At 38.8% G+C, this 18,603-nt stretch overlaps 1 protein-coding gene across 1 annotated transcript in view; it reads right to left on the minus strand.

The window, feature by feature from the left end:
* LOC106139336 (ATP-binding cassette sub-family A member 2) overlaps positions 1 to 18,603 on the minus strand; it is a 43,168-nt gene that overhangs the window by 16,026 nt on the left and 8,539 nt on the right. The window contains exons 5-21 of the mRNA XM_060949691.1: positions 17,542 to 17,627; positions 14,702 to 14,860; positions 13,232 to 13,460; positions 12,050 to 12,217; positions 11,266 to 11,444; positions 10,522 to 10,668; positions 9,399 to 9,516; positions 8,726 to 8,880; positions 7,543 to 7,773; positions 5,582 to 5,720; positions 4,744 to 5,008; positions 4,041 to 4,099; positions 3,668 to 3,783; positions 2,901 to 3,111; positions 2,176 to 2,258; positions 1,468 to 1,675; positions 269 to 490 (exon numbers count right to left, since the gene is read on the minus strand). Coding sequence (XP_060805674.1) covers positions 269 to 490; positions 1,468 to 1,675; positions 2,176 to 2,258; positions 2,901 to 3,111; positions 3,668 to 3,783; positions 4,041 to 4,099; positions 4,744 to 5,008; positions 5,582 to 5,720; positions 7,543 to 7,773; positions 8,726 to 8,880; positions 9,399 to 9,516; positions 10,522 to 10,668; positions 11,266 to 11,444; positions 12,050 to 12,217; positions 13,232 to 13,460; positions 14,702 to 14,860; positions 17,542 to 17,627 — 2,775 coding nt within the window. The remainder of the gene's footprint in view (positions 1 to 268; positions 491 to 1,467; positions 1,676 to 2,175; positions 2,259 to 2,900; positions 3,112 to 3,667; positions 3,784 to 4,040; positions 4,100 to 4,743; positions 5,009 to 5,581; positions 5,721 to 7,542; positions 7,774 to 8,725; positions 8,881 to 9,398; positions 9,517 to 10,521; positions 10,669 to 11,265; positions 11,445 to 12,049; positions 12,218 to 13,231; positions 13,461 to 14,701; positions 14,861 to 17,541; positions 17,628 to 18,603) is intronic.

The following is an 18,603-nucleotide window of genomic DNA, read 5'->3' on the forward strand; positions in this document are numbered from 1 at the left end:
CTCAATATGATCACAAAAATTTCATGAGAATCGGTCAAGCCGTTTGCCGTCAAGAAGAACGGGAACGAACATTGTGACACAAGAGTTTTATATATATGAATACACAAAACCAAAACCGCCGAGCTTGCATGAAGAGAGTTATAAATGTGGATGAAGCGCAGGAAGTATGCAGAGATCGTGGCAAGTGGAAAGACGTAATTTCTGCCTACCCCTCCGGGAAAGAGGCGTGATTTTATGTATGTATGTATGTATGAATACACAAACTCACACATGACATCAGGCTGGTTTATCGTGTGGTTTTTATCGAGGGTGGCCGCGAACAACACAGATGGCAGCACTAGCACCAGACAGCTGATGGTCACGTGGTACAGCAGTGACGTCACCCAGTGCAGTTCCGGCCCGCAACCGGACATTATGTGGATGTGGCGCGTGCGCGATATACGTTCTTTGCACGGCAGCACCAATACTTGGAGTAGAGTTGTTTGGATCACTGCAAAAAATAAATAAATCTTATAAATAAAAATGAATCGCTAAATGTGTTGGTAAGCGCATAACTCAAGAACGCCTGGACCAATTTGGCCAATTCTTTTTTTTTTTAATATTCGTCGAAGCTCAAGGATGGTTTTTACGGCGAAAAAATACCAAATAATTGCCTGAGAAACCTCAAAAACAGTCCTATTCTTTATCCCATACAAACGTTTTCTAACTAATACGTACAGTCAATTTGAGCTTTATTGCTAATATATAAAGTTCACTGTTGTCTAAGCAATGTAGGTCTAATAGACAGGAACAAAAAACTGTCATATTACAAATCTTTTTGACAGAACGAATTCTGTTGGGCCCGCTAGTAAAGTATAAAGATATGTGTAGCGGGAGCGATGATTCGGCTCGACCGCCACCAAAGGGAAGATCTTCCGCCAGGCTGGTGTGACGCCTGGGGAACCGCGCGACACACGATGTTGTGTCGGAGGTTGTATATGTAGCTCCAATCCGGGAAATCTCTGAAATCGCGATTTAGATTCTTCGCTGCTATTGGCTGAGCGCGTCGATTTCTTCGCGATGATTGACAGTAGTTGTTTGATTGGATGTTGTGACGAGTGGCGTAGAGATGTCGCCAAATATGTATGACGGTCACGGAATAATAAAGTCTTATATAATTAAGATCTCTATGGTGTGCCGTGTGGTTCCCGGCGACTACAGTAAAAAGTGTAGGACCATTTCATTTCTTTTTCATGGTTGTCGTAAAAGGCGACTAAAGGATAGGCTTAAATACTTGGGATTCCTCTTTTAGACGATCGGCTAGCAACCTGTCACTATTTGAATCTCAAATCTATCATAAAGCCAAATAACTCAAGACGTAAAAAGAATTTGTCAATTCGGACCAGTAGTTCCTGAGATTAGCGCGTTCAAACAAACAAACAAACAAACTCTTCAGCTTTATTATAATAGTATAGCATAAATACTCACAGAAAGCTACGCATACGGCCCACATGATGGTCAAAGTCTGTGATTTTGGCTCTTTCAACTTCATATTCTCCTTGGAAACATCACCATTTATCGGATGGTTGACTGTGGTTATACTGACAGTTCCCACTGACAAGATGGACGCTATAGCGTTACTCAAAGTATTGACGGCTACCGGTAAGGCGTGACGTACTGTTGTTGTGTAGTGGACCTGCATATAATGGTGAATGATTAAATTATGCAGTAATCGTTGTTTGAATGGATCGTGATATATTTTAAGACTCTGTATACCCCGTAAGGGATAGAGACGTGATCTATGTTAATGCAATAAAAAATAAGTTTCTATTTTTTTTGTTACTTTATAAAAAGTTATATAAAGCCGTGTGGTTCCCGGCACTAATATAAAAAAAGAATAGGACCACTCCATCTCTTTCCCATAGATGTCGTAAAAGGCGACTAAGGGATAGGCTTACAAACTTGGGATTTTTTTAGCCGATGGGTTAGCAACCTGTCGCTATTTGAATCTCAATTCTATCATTAAGCCAAATAGCTGAACGTCCCCAGACAGTTTTTTCAAGACTATTGGCTCTCTCTACCCCGCAAGGTATATAGACGTGACCATATGTATATGTATGTATGATATGAAAAAAAGGACTACGCCCGTGTAAAAACCTAGTTAAATAAATAATGTGATATTTGAAGTTGACTCACCACGGCGTTGGTATCGTTCAATTCAATGCCGAACAAGTACTTGTTGTATATAAATTTGTCATCTTCACACGCTTTTACGAGAGCTGGAAAGAATACCATAAAATTAAAATACTTATAAAAATCATAGAAAACAATCCCCCTGGTTTTAATTCTGATTTCATTACATACATACATATAATCACGTCACTATTTGAATCTCGATGTCTTTTCAAGACTGTTAGCTCTGTCTACCCCGCAAGGGATATAGACGTGACGATATGTATGTATGTATGAGAAGTTTGATAGTGAGAAACCACAGAAAGCAACAAGAAATCATCAAAATATCGACTCACTTTGTCTAATATTATCGGTATTGATGACTAGGCGTCTAAAGAAAGTGTCTAAAGTTGCTTACTAATAGTGCAGGTAAGTAAAGCAACCCTGCATACCCTGGTACTAGTTTCTCACATTAATCCGATTCTTTTTAGCTAGGTTGTTAAGAGTTAAATTGTAGAATTTCAAGCGAAAAACCATAATATCGACTCACTTTGACTAATATTATCGGTATTGATGACTAGGCGTCTATAGAAAGTGTCTAAAGTTGCTTATCAATAGCGCAGGTAAGTAAAGCAACCCTGCATACCCTGGTACCTGGTAGTTTCTCACATTAGTCTGATTATTTTTAGCTTGCTTATGAGTTAAACTGATTGTAGAATTTCAAGCGAGAAACCATAATATCGACTCACTTTGACTTATATTATCGGTATTGATGTACTGAAGTCCACTCGTCGATTTCCCCTTCGGCACATCGCCCCGGTACAGCACTCTCCTGTCGTCCATATCCTTGTAAACGTCCAGGTTCAATGCCAGGGGACTGTTGCGGTCTCTGGTCTGATAGTCTACGTCGTTGACGAGCCGGGTCACAAGGAACAGCATGACGATTGGAAGTATTATTTGCTGAAAATAAATAATAATTATTGTCTACCCCGTAATCGGAAATATCACGCGATGCTGGCGCGGCCAATCACAGTTAAGCAGCCGCCCCGGAACTGCGCGCCATCTAGCGCCTTCAATGTTTTTTTTGTATATGACATCTATCTCTCAAGTCGACACGAACGCGACTCTAATTTTATATGATCCAACATAGCATCTATACCTACTTTAACTAATGTAATATTTATTTTTGTTCAAAATTACAAGTCAAGTACTACCAATTAATCAAGATTTAATTTTCTTGTTCTAACACAAACAATTATAAATGCGAATGTCTTTACTTATAATATTTTCAATAAGAAGGTTCAAACATTTATTTATCTTGCTCTGCGCCAACGCCGATTTCCTGTTTGGTTTCTTTCCACCCAAAGGTTGACTGGAAGAGATTGCTTTAGCGATAACTCCGCCTTTGTACCATCTATATCTGCTTTGTGTTGTTTTGAATGTTTTACTCTTATGGTGCAATAAAGAGTTTTATCTATCTAGCTATAAATTATGAAAATATGTTTAAATCTCTTACCGTGAGCAGGAACATTTTCCATGAAGACCTAGAGTATCTCATTTGTCGTACTAAAAGTGCCGATATCTGGCTCAACATTAGCTTGACACCAGACAAGCGGCGAGTCACAATGTCATCTGAAACAAATTCAAATTTCAAATTCAAACTTTTATTTGCATATAACATTATATTTATTAAAGAATGCGCTTGAGTTTAAATACAATGATTATACTACTTGAGAATAATACTTGAGTTTACGTACTTTGGCTGTTATTTCACGAACGATAAATTTTATGTATACTTTAATTTTTATTGTTCAATTTGTTGTATCAAATTAGTTAAAACTAATTTGATATATAATGTATTTTATGTAACTTATATATATATATTATACCTTGCAGCGTAGCGTCAACTTCATCTTCTTCCTCCACAGGGGCAGCGTCATTGCACAGTCTGTAAAAATATTTATGATATAGAACATGCTGGTTTTTTTAAGAGCTCCGAAGTCATAGTTGGGAATGTAATCGAATTTTTGAAAGACAATTTTTTCTTCTTGTCTTAAATATTTATTTATTTTTCATCTTTTTCATTGTAACATTTACAATTTGTAAATTAATGCTAATAGCATTATTCAACAGTCTACCATTGGGTTAAGCAGATAACAATATATAATAAACTTATATAAATTTATACTATACTATAAATTTATACTTTGATCCTGTACGTTATTGAAGTAAAGTAAGAAAAGTGGTCTTTTGTACTTTGCATGTACGAAAACCTTTTCGACAAATTTCAACCTTGTACCTAGAAATACATACATATATACATATTATAACGTCTATATACCTTGCGGGGAAGACAGAGCCAACAGTCTTGCAAAGACCGATAGGCCACGCTCAGCTATATGGCTTTATAATGGAATTGAGATTCAAATAGTGACAAGTTGACACCCCATCGCCTACAAGAAGAATCCTAAGTATATAAGCATATCCCTTAGTCGCCTTTTACGAAATCCACGGGAAAGGTCCTATTCTTAACTGTCGGGAACCACACGGCAAAACTAAAAAAAAAATATCTATAAAAAAAAAAAAACTCACTTCAAAAACACTTCCTCCAAAGTTGAAACTCCCACTCCAATCGACTCTATTCCCAACCCATCCCTTTTCTCCTCCAACTTCTTAAACAACCCGGGGAACTTGTCGCTCTCCCGGCTCGGCAGATTGAAGGCCAAGGTTCGAACCCCGCACTCGGCGAGTTGCGTCGCTTGCGGCAGTAAGGACGCGATCACACTGGATACGTCGAGCGCGGCGGCGGATTGCGACGTGTTTGGTTTTAGCGTGATCGAGAGACGGTAGCCGGTATCTATTGAGTGGGATAATAAATAAGAATAAAACATTTCTTTTATATAGTTTGACCAGAAATATAACAAACCTCGCGCCATATTGTGCATTAAAGAGTGAATAAATGCCGTGTGGTTCCCGGCACCAATACAAAAATAGAATAGGACCACTCCATCTCTTTCCCATGGATGTCGTAAAAGGCGATTAAGGGATAGGCTTACAAACTTGGGATTCTTTTTTAGGCGATGGGCTAGCAACCTGTCACTATTTAAATCTCAATTTTATCTAAAAGCCAAATACTCGTAGCTGAACGTGGCCATTCCAGTCTTTTCAAGACTGTTGGTTCTGTCTAGCCCAGAAGGGATATAGACGTGATTATACGTATGTATGTATGTTTTTTATTGGGCATTTGAATGATCTCAATCTGCCTGGTGACGAATCCCATGTTTATTGACCAATCCCTTAGTCGTCATCCAACATCCATGAGAAAGACATGGAGTGGTCCTATTCTTTTTTTTTATTGGTGCCGGCAACCACAGGGCACCGTCAGGAACCACACGGCACTAAACCAATAAAAAAAAAATTATAAATTTACCGATTTCTTTTTTTAAATGCATAGGCGTTGCGTGGCAGCGTAGGACTCCGCGTTGCAGGGCCGCCACGCGATCCCCCAAAGCGTCCGCCTCCTCCATGAAATGGGTGGACAGAAGAACTGTACGCCCGGAACGGAGGGACTGGAATTACAATAAATAACATATACATACATCAGATGGCAAGTATGATAGTGATATTGAAAGGAGAGTGAACGCGGGGAACATGGTGAATGGAGCTTTGCATGCCTTTATGAGCAGTCAGAAACTATCCAAAAAGGCTCGACTGGCTGTGCACAGGGGCGTGTTGGTCTCGACATTAATGTATGGGAGTGAAAGTTGGGTATGGCAAAAGAAGCATGAAAGCAGAATAAATGCAGTGGAAATGAGAGCGTTAAGGAGTATGATGGGTGTGAAATTGAGTGACCGGATAAGGAACAGCGTGATAAGGGAATGTTGTGATGTGAAAGAAGATGTAGTTACAGGAATAGAAAAGGGTATGTTAAGATGGTTCGGTCATGTGGAGAGGATGAATGAAAGCAGGTTGACTAAGCAGATATACAAGGAGAGTGTGGAGGGAAAGGTCGGAGTGGGAAGACCTAGACGAACGTATCTTGATCAAATTAAGGACGTCCTGGTAAAGGGTCAGGTCAAAAGTACCCGAAACCGCCGAGCTTGTATGAAGAGAGTTATGAATGTGGACGAAGCGAAAGAAGTATGCAGAGATCGTGGCAAGTGGAAAGAGGTAGTCTCTGCCTACCCCTCCGGGAAAGAGGCGTGATTTTATGTATGTATGTATGTATGTATGTAACATATATATATATATATATATATATAAATGGGTAGACAGAAGAACTGTACGCCCGGAACGGAGGGACTGGAATTAAGTACAATAAATAACATATATATAAATGGGTAGACAGAAGAACTGTACGCCCGGAACGGAGGGACTGGAATTACAATAAATAACATATATATAAATGGGTAGACAGAAGAACTGTACGCCCGGAACGGAGGGACTGGAATTACAATAAATAACATATATATAAATGGGTAGACAGAAGAACTGTACGCCCGGAACGGAGGGACTGGAATTACAATAAATAACATATATATATATATATAAAGGGTAAAGGGTCAGGTCAAAAGTACCCGAAACCGCCGAGCTTGCATGAAGAGAGTTATGAATGTGGATGAAGCGAAGGAAATATGCAGAGATCGTGGCAAGTGGAAAGAGGTAGTCTCTGCCTACCCCTCCGGGAAAGAGGCGTGATTTTATGTATGTATGTATATATATATATATATGTGTGTGTGTCACCATGCAGTTCCCGGCACTAATAAGAACAAGGACCACTCCATCTCTTTCCCATGGATGTTTGTTAAAGGCGACTTAGGCTAAAGATACTAAAGACAGGCCGTGTGGTTCCCGGCACCAATACAAAAAAGAATAGGACCACTTTATCTCTTTCTCATGGATGTCGTAAAAGGCGACTAAAGGGATAGGCTTACAAATTTGGGATTCTTTTTTAGGCGATGGGCTAGCAACCTGTCACTATTTGAATCTCAATTCTATCATTAAGCCAAATAGCTGAACGTGGTCATTCAGTCTTTTCAAGACTGTTGGCTCTGCTAGGCTACTAACTTGGGATTCTTCTTTATAGCAATCTGTCACCACTTGAATCTCAATTCTATCATCGAGCCAAACAGGTGAATGTCGCCTATCATTCTTTTCAAGACCTTTGGCTATGTCTACCCCGCAGGGTATATAGACGTTATTATATGTAGGTATATATGTAACACTGAAGGCCGCCCGCGACTTCGTCCGCATGGAAACCCTTTCAATCCCGCGGGAACTCCGGGTTAAAAAGTAGCCTATATGTAATTCTAGGTTTTCAACTACCTAAATTTGTCTAAATTTCATCGCAATCTCAGCAGAAGATTATCTCTACCAAAACAATTATTTTACCAGCAAGAGATCCCACAGACTTCTGCGAGTCTCCACATCTAACCCAGCAGTGGGTTCATCCAGAACCAGCACATTGGCGTCCCCGGCCAATGCGCAGGCCAATTGGAGTCTCCTCTTCATACCGCCCGACAGTTGGCCGCTCAAACAATGCGCCTTCTGTTCGAGGCCAAGTTGGTCGAGTAGGTCTAAGGCGGCCTTTGTGCAACGGTTCCACGGCATTGTGCCTTTCAGCTGAAACAAAGGTTTGATTTTAAATTTTTGTTTGTTTGTAAACTCTTTATTGCACATAAAAAAAATATAACAAAAATAAAACAATCATTGGATATAGAAGAATATGTACAATGGCGGACTTATCCCAATTTTTCATCACTTTTAAGATCTACGGGGGTAATATGCGTTTTCATAAGACCGCAACTACAACTGACTGATACACGGCACATCCGATACGATATTCAATATTGTTATCATGTAAATTATGGTTAGATTGTAAATATAAAGTGTAAGCAATATTAATATTTAGAATTAAAACCTATTATATTTTGTAAATAAATAAATTGTACATATAAAATTTGTTAAGGTTTTTATGATAAAATATAAACGTGTATAAATAAAATAGTAAAATGCGGTAAGGTAGGTAGGTCACCTAAAACTTTACACCAGCCTTTTGTCAAGATTCCGCCTATAACCATTATGTAGATGTGATTTTGAAATAAAATTTTTAACAATATATGTTGAGGTCAATAAGTGAACTTTTGCTGAACACGCTTTTAGTCTAGGTCTTCATTCTGGTAAAAGAAAAATCAGGAAAACATTTGTACATTAAACTTAGGTCAAAGATATATGCGGTATAGTCGTTAGAGCCAGACAGTGTCTTATTGACATTATTTATTACTTACGGCGCCATCTATATGATAGACTAAATTTTTCATAAGCTTTAGGATATCTTCCAAACAGATTTATTAGTCCATGTATGAGAATCTAGATGGCGCCAATTGTCATTGGGTAAAACAGCACGCGTCCATTTTGTAAAAGCCGTACTTTTTCTCTTCTCATTAATAATATACAAACAAACGAAAATCTTCAAATTACTTTCGCTTATACACTTCTATACATCAGTATAGAAGTGTTTAAGCGATATATCAATAAGAAGTATGGATTTAAGAATGAAGTATATAAAACTTACCAAACCGAAGAACTGGACATGTTCCAACACGGTTAAGTCCTTGAAGAACAGGTTGTGTTGCGGACAGAAGCCGAGCTGGCTGCGCACCGCTTGCTGCTGGGTGACTGTGTCTAGCCCGTTCACGTACACCCCGCCCTGGCTAGCCGTCATCATGCCTGGTACAATATAATAATACAACTACAATACAATACAACAGGCTGGCTGGAAGAGATCCCACTTAGGGATTAGTCCGCCTTTATGTACGGGACAAATTACACAGATTGAGTTAGCCTCGAAGTAAGTTCGAGACTTGTGTTACGAGATACTAACTCAATGATACTATATTTTTATAATAAATACTTATACTTAGAACTGTACTAACTGTTTAATATTTGTAATGTACTCCTTTGGTGACCAATAAAGCATTTACTTACTTACTTACAACTATTTATAGATGTACCGTGTGGTTCCCGGCACCAATACAAAAAAGACCACTCCATCTCTTTCCCATGGATGTCGTAAAAGGCGACTAAAGGATAGGCTCACAAACTTGGGATTCTTTGGCAGCATGGCAGCTGAACATGGCAGCTGAACGTGGCCATTCAGTCTTTTCGGGACTATTGGCTCTGTCTACCCCTTAAGAGATATAAACGTGACCATATGTATGTAAGATCATAGACATTGATACACTGACCTGTTACAATCGACATGAGCGTAGTCTTCCCGGCTCCATTGTGTCCCAGCAATACCGTTATCTCTCCTTTGAGAACGGGCAGAGTGATGTTGCTCAGAGCGCGGACGTTTGCAAAAGTCTAGAAGAGAAATAAGAAATTGAAAAGTATATTGCAATGCCGTATGGTTCCTGGCACCAATTAAAAAAAATTAGGAACACTCCATCTCTGTTCCATGGATGTCGTAAAAGGCGACTAAAGGATAGGCTTATAAACTTGGGATTCTTCTTTGAGGCGATGGGCTAGCAACCTGTCACTATTTCAACCTCAATTCTATTATCAAGCCACAAGCTGAACGTAGCCTTTCAGACTTTTGGATCTGTCTACTCTGCAAAGGATATAGACGTGACTTTATGTATGTATGGATGTATTGTAAATAACAAAGTTGAGTGAAGAAAAATTATAATTATATTACAAATCATAATTATAATATAAATTATTTATAAGAATATTGTTTAAACAAAAAAATATTTATTTCAAATGAGGGCAGCACTGCGCCGTTGAAAAATATGAAATGACTCGTCAAAGATTTTCTAGGAAGATTTCAGTGATACAGCGCAAAATTACCAAAAGTTAGCTTAGTCTATAACCAAGGGAATAGGCTTGTGTCAACTAACAATGAAACCAATGGATGAATGATACTTTGTTGTGTTTTTAGGTCAGATTAAAAAAAATAATTACACATAAAATATTTGTTTTAAATATAATTTTTATCATGAAATATTATATTTTTAATGGTATGGTAATACAGGCACTAAAATATCGAAATAAGCTGTTTTTGAAATTTACGACACAGGTGAGCCTATTATAAATATAAATAAATAAATATATACGGGACAAATTACACAGATTGAGTTAGCCTCGAAGTAAGTTCGACACTTGTGTTACGAGATACTAACTCAACGATACTATATTTTATAATAAATACTTATATAGATAAACATCCAAGACCCAGGCCAATCAGAAAAAGTTCTTTTCTCATCATGCCCTGGCCGGGATTCGAACCCGGGACCCCCGGTGTCACAGGCAAGCGTACTACCGCTGCGCCACAGAGGCCGTCGTATTGGTGAGATATTATTGTGTTACCTTAGACACGTTGTCGATCTCGATGCCCACTTCGCTGTTGGCCGGCAGCGGCTCGAAATATCTCGGCTCACCAGATATCTTCTCCCGTTCCTGTGACTCGTCTACCGCGTAGTCTGGATGCACTTCGTTTTTCGTCCAGTAATCTCTCTGTTCACAAGCATATTGATTGTTATATAGCTAGAGATTTTTTCATGCAACTGTAAGAATTGAAAAATAGTCGAATTGACGATTGGCTGGCGACCTGTCACTGTCTGAATTGAATCTCGGTTCCCTCATAAAGCCGTGCAGCTGACTGAACCTGGTCGTAGGAAGTATTGTCGCAAAGTTGGTAATTCGCAAGGTTGGTCGCACGAGATTCAGGTACCAGGCGTTCATGAAGTACAAGAAGATTTGATCATGTTCGTATGTTTATTTGAATTTAGAATCAATTCATCCGCAGGAGGAAGTCCCAAGGTAAAGATGTGCCGTACTTTCCCGGTCTCACTAGATTCAGGTACCAGGCGATCATAAAGAAAATGGAGGTTTTCTAGCTGCTTTATTGAAAACATTACAAACCATAATCTTATTTGAATAAGGAATCTTACCCGAAACAGGAAGTCCCATGGTAACGCAGTGCCGTACTTTCCCGGCCGCACTAGACTCAGGTACCAGGCGATCATAAAGTAAATGGAGGTTTTCTAGCTGCTAATATTCAAATTCGAATAAATAATAATAACCATATCGAATTTGAATAAGGAATCTTACCCGAAAGAGGAAGTCCCATGGTAACGCAGTGCCGTACTTTCCCGGCCGCACTAGACTCAGGTACCAGGCAATCATAAAGTACAAAGAGATTTGCACCAACAGGAATATGTACACCATCGCCATTGAGAGCGATTGGCCTGAATGCGATGAGAGCATCGTTGAGAATGTCAAGCCGGTACCTGGAAACAAAATACATACATATGGTCACGTCTATATCCCTTGCGGGGTATACAAAACCAACAGCCTTGAGAGAGAAGGCCACGTTCGGATTTTGGGGTTTATGATAGTATTGATATTCAAATAGTGACAGGTTGGTAGCCCATCGCCATAAAAATCCCAAGCCTATTGTCGTCTCTTACGACATCCATGGAAAACCAGATGGAATGGTTCCTATTCTTTTTTTTATTTGTGCCGGGAACCACATGGCACTACATACATACATACTATACACTCTGCATAGAATAACCAATTAACCAAGCACAAGTTCTCAAACATACTTCTAACTAGCTCAATCTGTGTGATTATATATATATATATTAGCTGTCCCGGCAAACGTTGTTTTGCCATAAATCACTTTTAAGTAGGTAGGTAATTTCTAGTTAAAAAAAATGTTAAGTGTGGACAACCCTTAACACTTAGGGATATGAAAAATAGATGTTAGCCGATTCTCAGACCTACTGAATATGCATGCAAAATTTGGTTAAAATCGGTAAAGCCGTTTCGGAGGAGTACGGAGACAAACATTGTGACACGAGAATTTTATATATAAGATTAATTTACTAACCAAACTGTTCCAAAACAGACAGTTCCGTGTAGAACCACGCGGCGGGCACGCCCGGTAAGAACCCCGTGATGGGTATCAGGCCGGCCGGGACTTTCCTATTGGACAGCTGGTTGGAGGGCAGCAAAGCTACTATGTACAGGAAAACAGCTAGGCCGTTGATGTGTTGGGCTGTGGAAGACATAGGTAATAGGCTATTTGACTGTTTTTTAGAAATGGTTTAAAATTATTCTTTACTAGAGGCCGCCCGCGACTTCGTCCGCATGGAAACCCTATCAATCCCGCGGGAACTCTGGGATAAAAAGTAGCCTATGTGTTATTCTGGGTCTTCAGCTACCTACATACCAAATTTCATGGTAATCGGTTCAGTAGTTTTTGCGTGAAAGAGTAACAAACATCCATACAAACTTTCGCCTTTATAATAGTAGTAGGAAGGATGACATAATAAACACATTTTATTTATATTTCCAAGAAATACGCGGTATTTATAATAAAAAATGAATTATAAATGTTGAAATTTAAAAAGCGCGCCAAAAACGCTCTATATTTTCAATAGTGTCAAATAGCCTATTTGGCTGTTGGCTCTGTCCATCCCGCAAGGGATATAGACGTGATTATATGGAAGACATAAATATTTTTATACATACATGTAATCACGTCTATATCCCTTGCGGGGTGGGCAGAGCCAACAGTCATGACTGACGGGCCACGTTCAGCTGCTTGGCTTAGTGATAGAATTGAGATTCAAATAGTGACACAGGTTGCAAGCCCATCGCCTAAAAGATGAATCCCGAGTTTATAAGCCTATCCCTTAGTCGCCCTTTACGACATCCATGCAATCATCCATGAAACATATAAAATACAGGCAAAATTATATTTTTATTATTTAAATTTCGATTAAATAAATTAATCACAACAATTTTAATATTCTCTCGTCCTCATTTCTATTCTAATTATAACTTTCGAAGTTGACGTCGTTGAAGAAAATGCTGCGGTGTAATTTGTTAACGCTTCTTCTGCACTGACGCTTTGGAAGCGGCAGTTAAAGTTATTTATTTGACTTTAACCAATGTTGTGAAACCAAAAGATATGACAATTAAAGTGATGTCTGAATCGTCCTGTAATATTAAAAAAAAAAAATTAATTTGACAACTGTTCAGATGATTGAAATTAAAAAAAACTCACTATTATCAGTTATATAGCTGGCAGCGAACGACAATGCGACTATAGATATGAAATGCAGGAACAGGAACAGCCACACGAGCAGCCAGTTGGAGTGGCCCAGCAGTGGGGTCGCGCTGCCCACCAGCAGCGACGCACCCACCACGGAGAATACCACGGCTCCTGGTAGAAAGTTGATGCAGTGTGAAAGGCCCAGGGTTTGGGTCGTCACGCCGACCATTTTGATTAGCTCCTGTAAAAGAAGGAAGTCGTAAAAGAAAAAAACATGTTTTGGATATTTTTAGTTTTTTTTTAGACGAGATATGTCGTTGTAAATGTTATGTAATCATTTCGCGAAGTGTTCTGCTGAAGAACTTCAATAAAAAAAACTGACTTAGCATGTTGAAAATAAAATAGAAGCTTAATAAATTCCGAAATAGGATACAAGGCATAATTTGGTCAATACAACTTACAATTATAGACAAAGAAACAGAATAAACGAAAAATGGTGCATTTTTAAAATTTCCAAAAATTAACGTGGTTCTTTTTTGTATACATTTTTCAAAATACTAGCCAGTGTCCATTACTAAATGGACTTATTAAATTGAAAAACACATAATGAAGTATTTAGAAAGTTATAAGCAAGACAAAAAATTTTTGCAAGGCCGCAACAAGGGCAATCCATTTATACATACATACATATAAACACGTCCTTTACGGGGCAGACAGTATCGCATAGACTGAAATGCCACGATCTGCTGCATGAATACTTAATTATTAAAAAAAAAAGTAAAAGGAATTTATTCCGAACACCATAACAAAATGTCAAAAAAGGAAACAATAATATGTACAAAAATAAACATGTAGTATGGTGCTCCCGAAAGATTATAAAAGTTACGTAACCTATATACCTAATAATAAACCCATGTATTTCTGTATCAATTGTTAAAACATTAACACTTCATTGTCTAAAAACGGAACTATCAAATCAATGAGTCAACGCACCCAAGGTCGCATCGCCGGATGGCATTAGAAACGCGACATTTTGCAATAATGGCGTCGAATCGGCGACATTCGGAAGATAAATCATCAATACGCCATGTCGGCCTCTGTGGCACAGTGGCAAGTCAGGAACAAGGTTATGGGTTCGATAACTTTGGAAAATTGTAAAGGTTTAATATTTGCCATTTGGGCACGGCACCATATTTTATTTTATAAACGAAGACATAAACCATAAACAGTTAAATTCAATTAAACATTATGAAAATTCCTCCTGGCGTTAGCCCCGGCTACATCCTCACCGCCTTTGAGCGGAACCCGGGGTACACCTTCTTGACCATGATCCATTGGATTGAATGAGGTTTTAACACGAAGCGACTTCCATCTGACCACTGCAACCTTTACAGGGGGACCTTACCCATATTGGATTAAAATACACATTCAGTTGCCTGAATTTGAGGGTTTTCCTCATGATAAATCTTCGAAACATCTTACCTGAATCCCAGACGCTCGTTCCTCAATCAGCCTGATCATGACGAAGACGAAGGTGATGGCCAGCGACAGGTACACGCCCACGTTCAGCATCAGCACCACGACGCTGATGGAAGACGCGCCCTTGGACCTCACGTACGGAAACTCTTGGATTGATACGTTCTGGGGATAATTGTTTTGAATAAGTCCATGTGTGTGGTGAGTGGTTCCCGGCACTAATAGACATAAGAATAGGCCTACTCCATCTCTTTCCCATGGATGACGTAAAAGGCGACTACGGGATAAGCTTATAAACTTAGGATTCTTCTTTTAGGCGATGGGCTAGCAACCTGTCACTATTTGAATCGCAATTCTATCTTAAAGCCAAATAGCTGAACGTGGCCTATCGGTATTTTCGAGACTGTTGGCTCTGTCTACCCCGCAAGGGACATATAGACGTGATTATATGTATGTATAAGTCCATGATTACATACATTCAATCACGTCTTTATCCCTTACGGAGTACACAGAGCTTACTGTCTTTAGACTTACGTTTAGCTGTATGGTGTAATGATAGAATTGATATGATAGCATATTCAAGAGAAATAATTCCATCCGTTTCCCATGTATGTCATCAAAGGCGACTAAGGGAATAGGCGCACATTCATTTAGAGCAAGTTTTCATGCTGGTTCTACTGGAAAAACATTGTGTGCAGTAGCTATTCTTGATTTATCAGTAGTGGGGAAAACCAAAATAAATTAAACGCCGGAAATATTTTGGTTCAAAACATTATAAGCGTCGGCTAATAAAGCGTATGAGTCATTTGTCGGATAAAGCATTTAAGGTAAGGTATGCACGAGACCGATATATTTATGCGAATAAAAAAAAGAATTAATTTATTGTTTGAAAAGTATGTTGTCCTTTCTAATTTGTTATCAAATCTGTTCTAATGTTTTAATTTTAACCGACACCTAGGTTGTGGCACACTGGTATTACGCTTGTCTGTGAAATCAGAGGTCTTGGGTTCGATTCTCGGCGAGGGCATGATGAGAAAATAGCTTTTTCTAAATGGCATAGACGTTCGATGTATACCTACAAGTTTATTATAATATTGTTGAGTTAGTATCTCGTTACACAAGTCTCGAACTTACTTCACGGCTAACTCAATCCTTGTAATTTGTTCCGTATAGTATTTATTTATTTAAGAGCCTATATTCTTGAATGAATTCTCGCCTGTATTTTGTAACAGTCTGAACTCAGCTTAAGTGTGCACTAATTTATCTTTAAAGCGATAAAAAACGTATAAACAGACTTTGGCAAACAATTTACAATACACACTTTGTAGTAGCATGTATGAAAATAATTAGTAAATACATATTAAGTTGTAGGTTTTTACGAATTCCGTAAATTAAGGAAAGAATTTAAAGATATATATATATATACGGGACAAATTACACAGATTGAGTTAACCTCGAAGTAAGTTCGTGACTTGTGTTACGAGATACTAACCCAACGATACTATATTTTATAATAATAATAAATACTTATATAGATAAACATCCAAGACCCAGGCCAATCAGAAAAAGTTCTTTTCTCATCATGCCCTGGCCGGGATTCGAACCCGGGACCTCCGGTGTCACAGACAAGCGTACTACCGTTGCGCCACAGAGGCCGTCATTAAATAGGACCACTCCATCTCGTTCCCATGGATGTCGTAAAAGGCGACTAAGGGATATGCTTATAAACTTGGGATTCTTCTTTTAGGCGATGGGCTAGCAACCTGTCACTATTTGAATCTCAATTCCATCATAAAGCCAAACAGCTGAACGTGGCCTGTCAGTCTTTTCAAGACTGTTGGCTCTGTCTACCCCGCAAGGGATATAGATGTGATTATATGTATGTATGTATGTAATAGGGTTGGTCTAACTTAAAAACTTGTATACATATATGGGGGTCAGCTTCTACATATTGAAATTGTCAACAATTAACTTTTACGGCGAACTAATACACGGGCAACAGCTAGTAAGTCATACATTATAAATAACTATGAATGCTACCGTTATATAAACATACAATGTCTGTGCTGACGTTTGTCTGTACCTACGTTTCTTAGAAGCCTATAATATCAAGTGACACATTCATTCTCAAAATATGACACGACCATTGTTTATGTTATTGTACTGGCTATCGCCCTTGGTTTTTATAGACATACATACATACGATGTGGTTCCCGGCACCAATACAAAAAGAAAAGGACCACTCCATCTCTTTCCCATGGATGCAGTAAAAGGCGACTAAGGGATAGGCTTACAAACTTGGGATTCTTTTTTAGGCGATGGGCTAGCAACCTGTCACTATTTGAATCTCATTTCTATCATTAATCACCAAATAGCTGAAAGTGGTCATTCAGTCTTTTCAAGAGTGTTGGCTCTGTCTACCCCGCAAGGGATATAGACGTGACCATATGTATGCATGTATGTACATACATGCATACATAGGTACAGGTAGGCAGAGACTATGGAATTCCACTTGTTACGATCCTTACAGAACTCTCCCGCTTCCTCTACACTCATTACTCTTATCATGCATATTCGAACATTCCCCTTTTTCAAGACATTCGAAATTTGTTAATTGAAAGTTCAACATTCGTTTTATAGACATGTAATCGGACATTTTACAGACGGCCTCTGTGGCACAGTGGTTAGTCAGCAAAAACGTTACGGGTTCGATTAATTTATGAGAAGACGGAATGACAAAATTGTAAAGGTTTAATATGTATTTACCATTTGGGGACAGACCCATATTTTTTTTTTAAACGAAGACATAAACCACATACAGTTAAATTGGAAGTGCCAATACATACCTGTGCCACCTGACTACCGGTAAGGAGTTCCAAATACGCGGTATCTATTGACCACTGAAGTCGCACGAACTCTTCGTACTCCATACCTGAAAGAAAAGAATAATTATACATACATACAATCACGTCTATATCCCTTGCGGGGCAGACAAAGCCAAGAGTCTTTAAAAGAAACTGAAAAGCCACGTTCAAATTCAAATTTCTTAATTTTTCTCCACAATCTAAACATGACACAGACTTATAGTAAAAGTTACACGGTTTAACTTATTTAAGATTGTGAGAGACAGGTGTCTGAACTAAGCAGAGCTTGTATCTCAGTGCACCAGCCTCTCCCCACGAGGTGTATACAGCATAAACGTAGCTACTATGGTTTGCCAATAATAATGGAGATTGGTTTCCCTTTACAATAACAAACGTTGGGGCTTAGCTTAGCAATGGAATTGAAATAAATAAAGTAAAAAATGCACAAGCATTTAAGAGGCCAATATGTCAAGCTCGGGCCTCACATGTTTATCATTAATATACATACATACATACATAAACTCACGCCTCTTTCCCGGAGGGGTAGGCAGAGACTACCTCTTTCCACTTGCCACGATCCCTGCATACTTCCTTTGCTTCATCCACATTAATATATGAGATGTAATTTAATCATGTAGATACATTATACATCTGAACGTGGTCTTTCAGTCTAATCGAGACTGTTGGCTCTGCTTACCCCGCAAGGGGTATAGACGTGACTATGTACATTCATTATAAGTACATTCGTTCATGCCCGTGCCGGCAAGGAGTATGTATCGATATTTTTGGCGCTCCGGACGAAACACATTCCAGCCACGTCACAGCCTTGTATGCAGATATATGTATGTATACTTTTATCCGGTCCTGAGGCATCCTCAGTTTTAAGTAATAAATATAATCCCTTGCGGGGTAGACAGAGCCAACAGTCTTGAAAATACTGATAGGCCACGTTCAGCTGTTTGGCTTATTGATAGAATTCAGACTCATATAAAGTGGCAGGTTGCTATCCCTTAGTCGCGTATTACGACATCAATGGGAAAAAGA

Source organism: Amyelois transitella, chromosome 19 (genome assembly GCF_032362555.1).
Source record: "Amyelois transitella isolate CPQ chromosome 19, ilAmyTran1.1, whole genome shotgun sequence".
Taxonomy (NCBI): Eukaryota; Metazoa; Arthropoda; class Insecta; order Lepidoptera; family Pyralidae; genus Amyelois; species Amyelois transitella.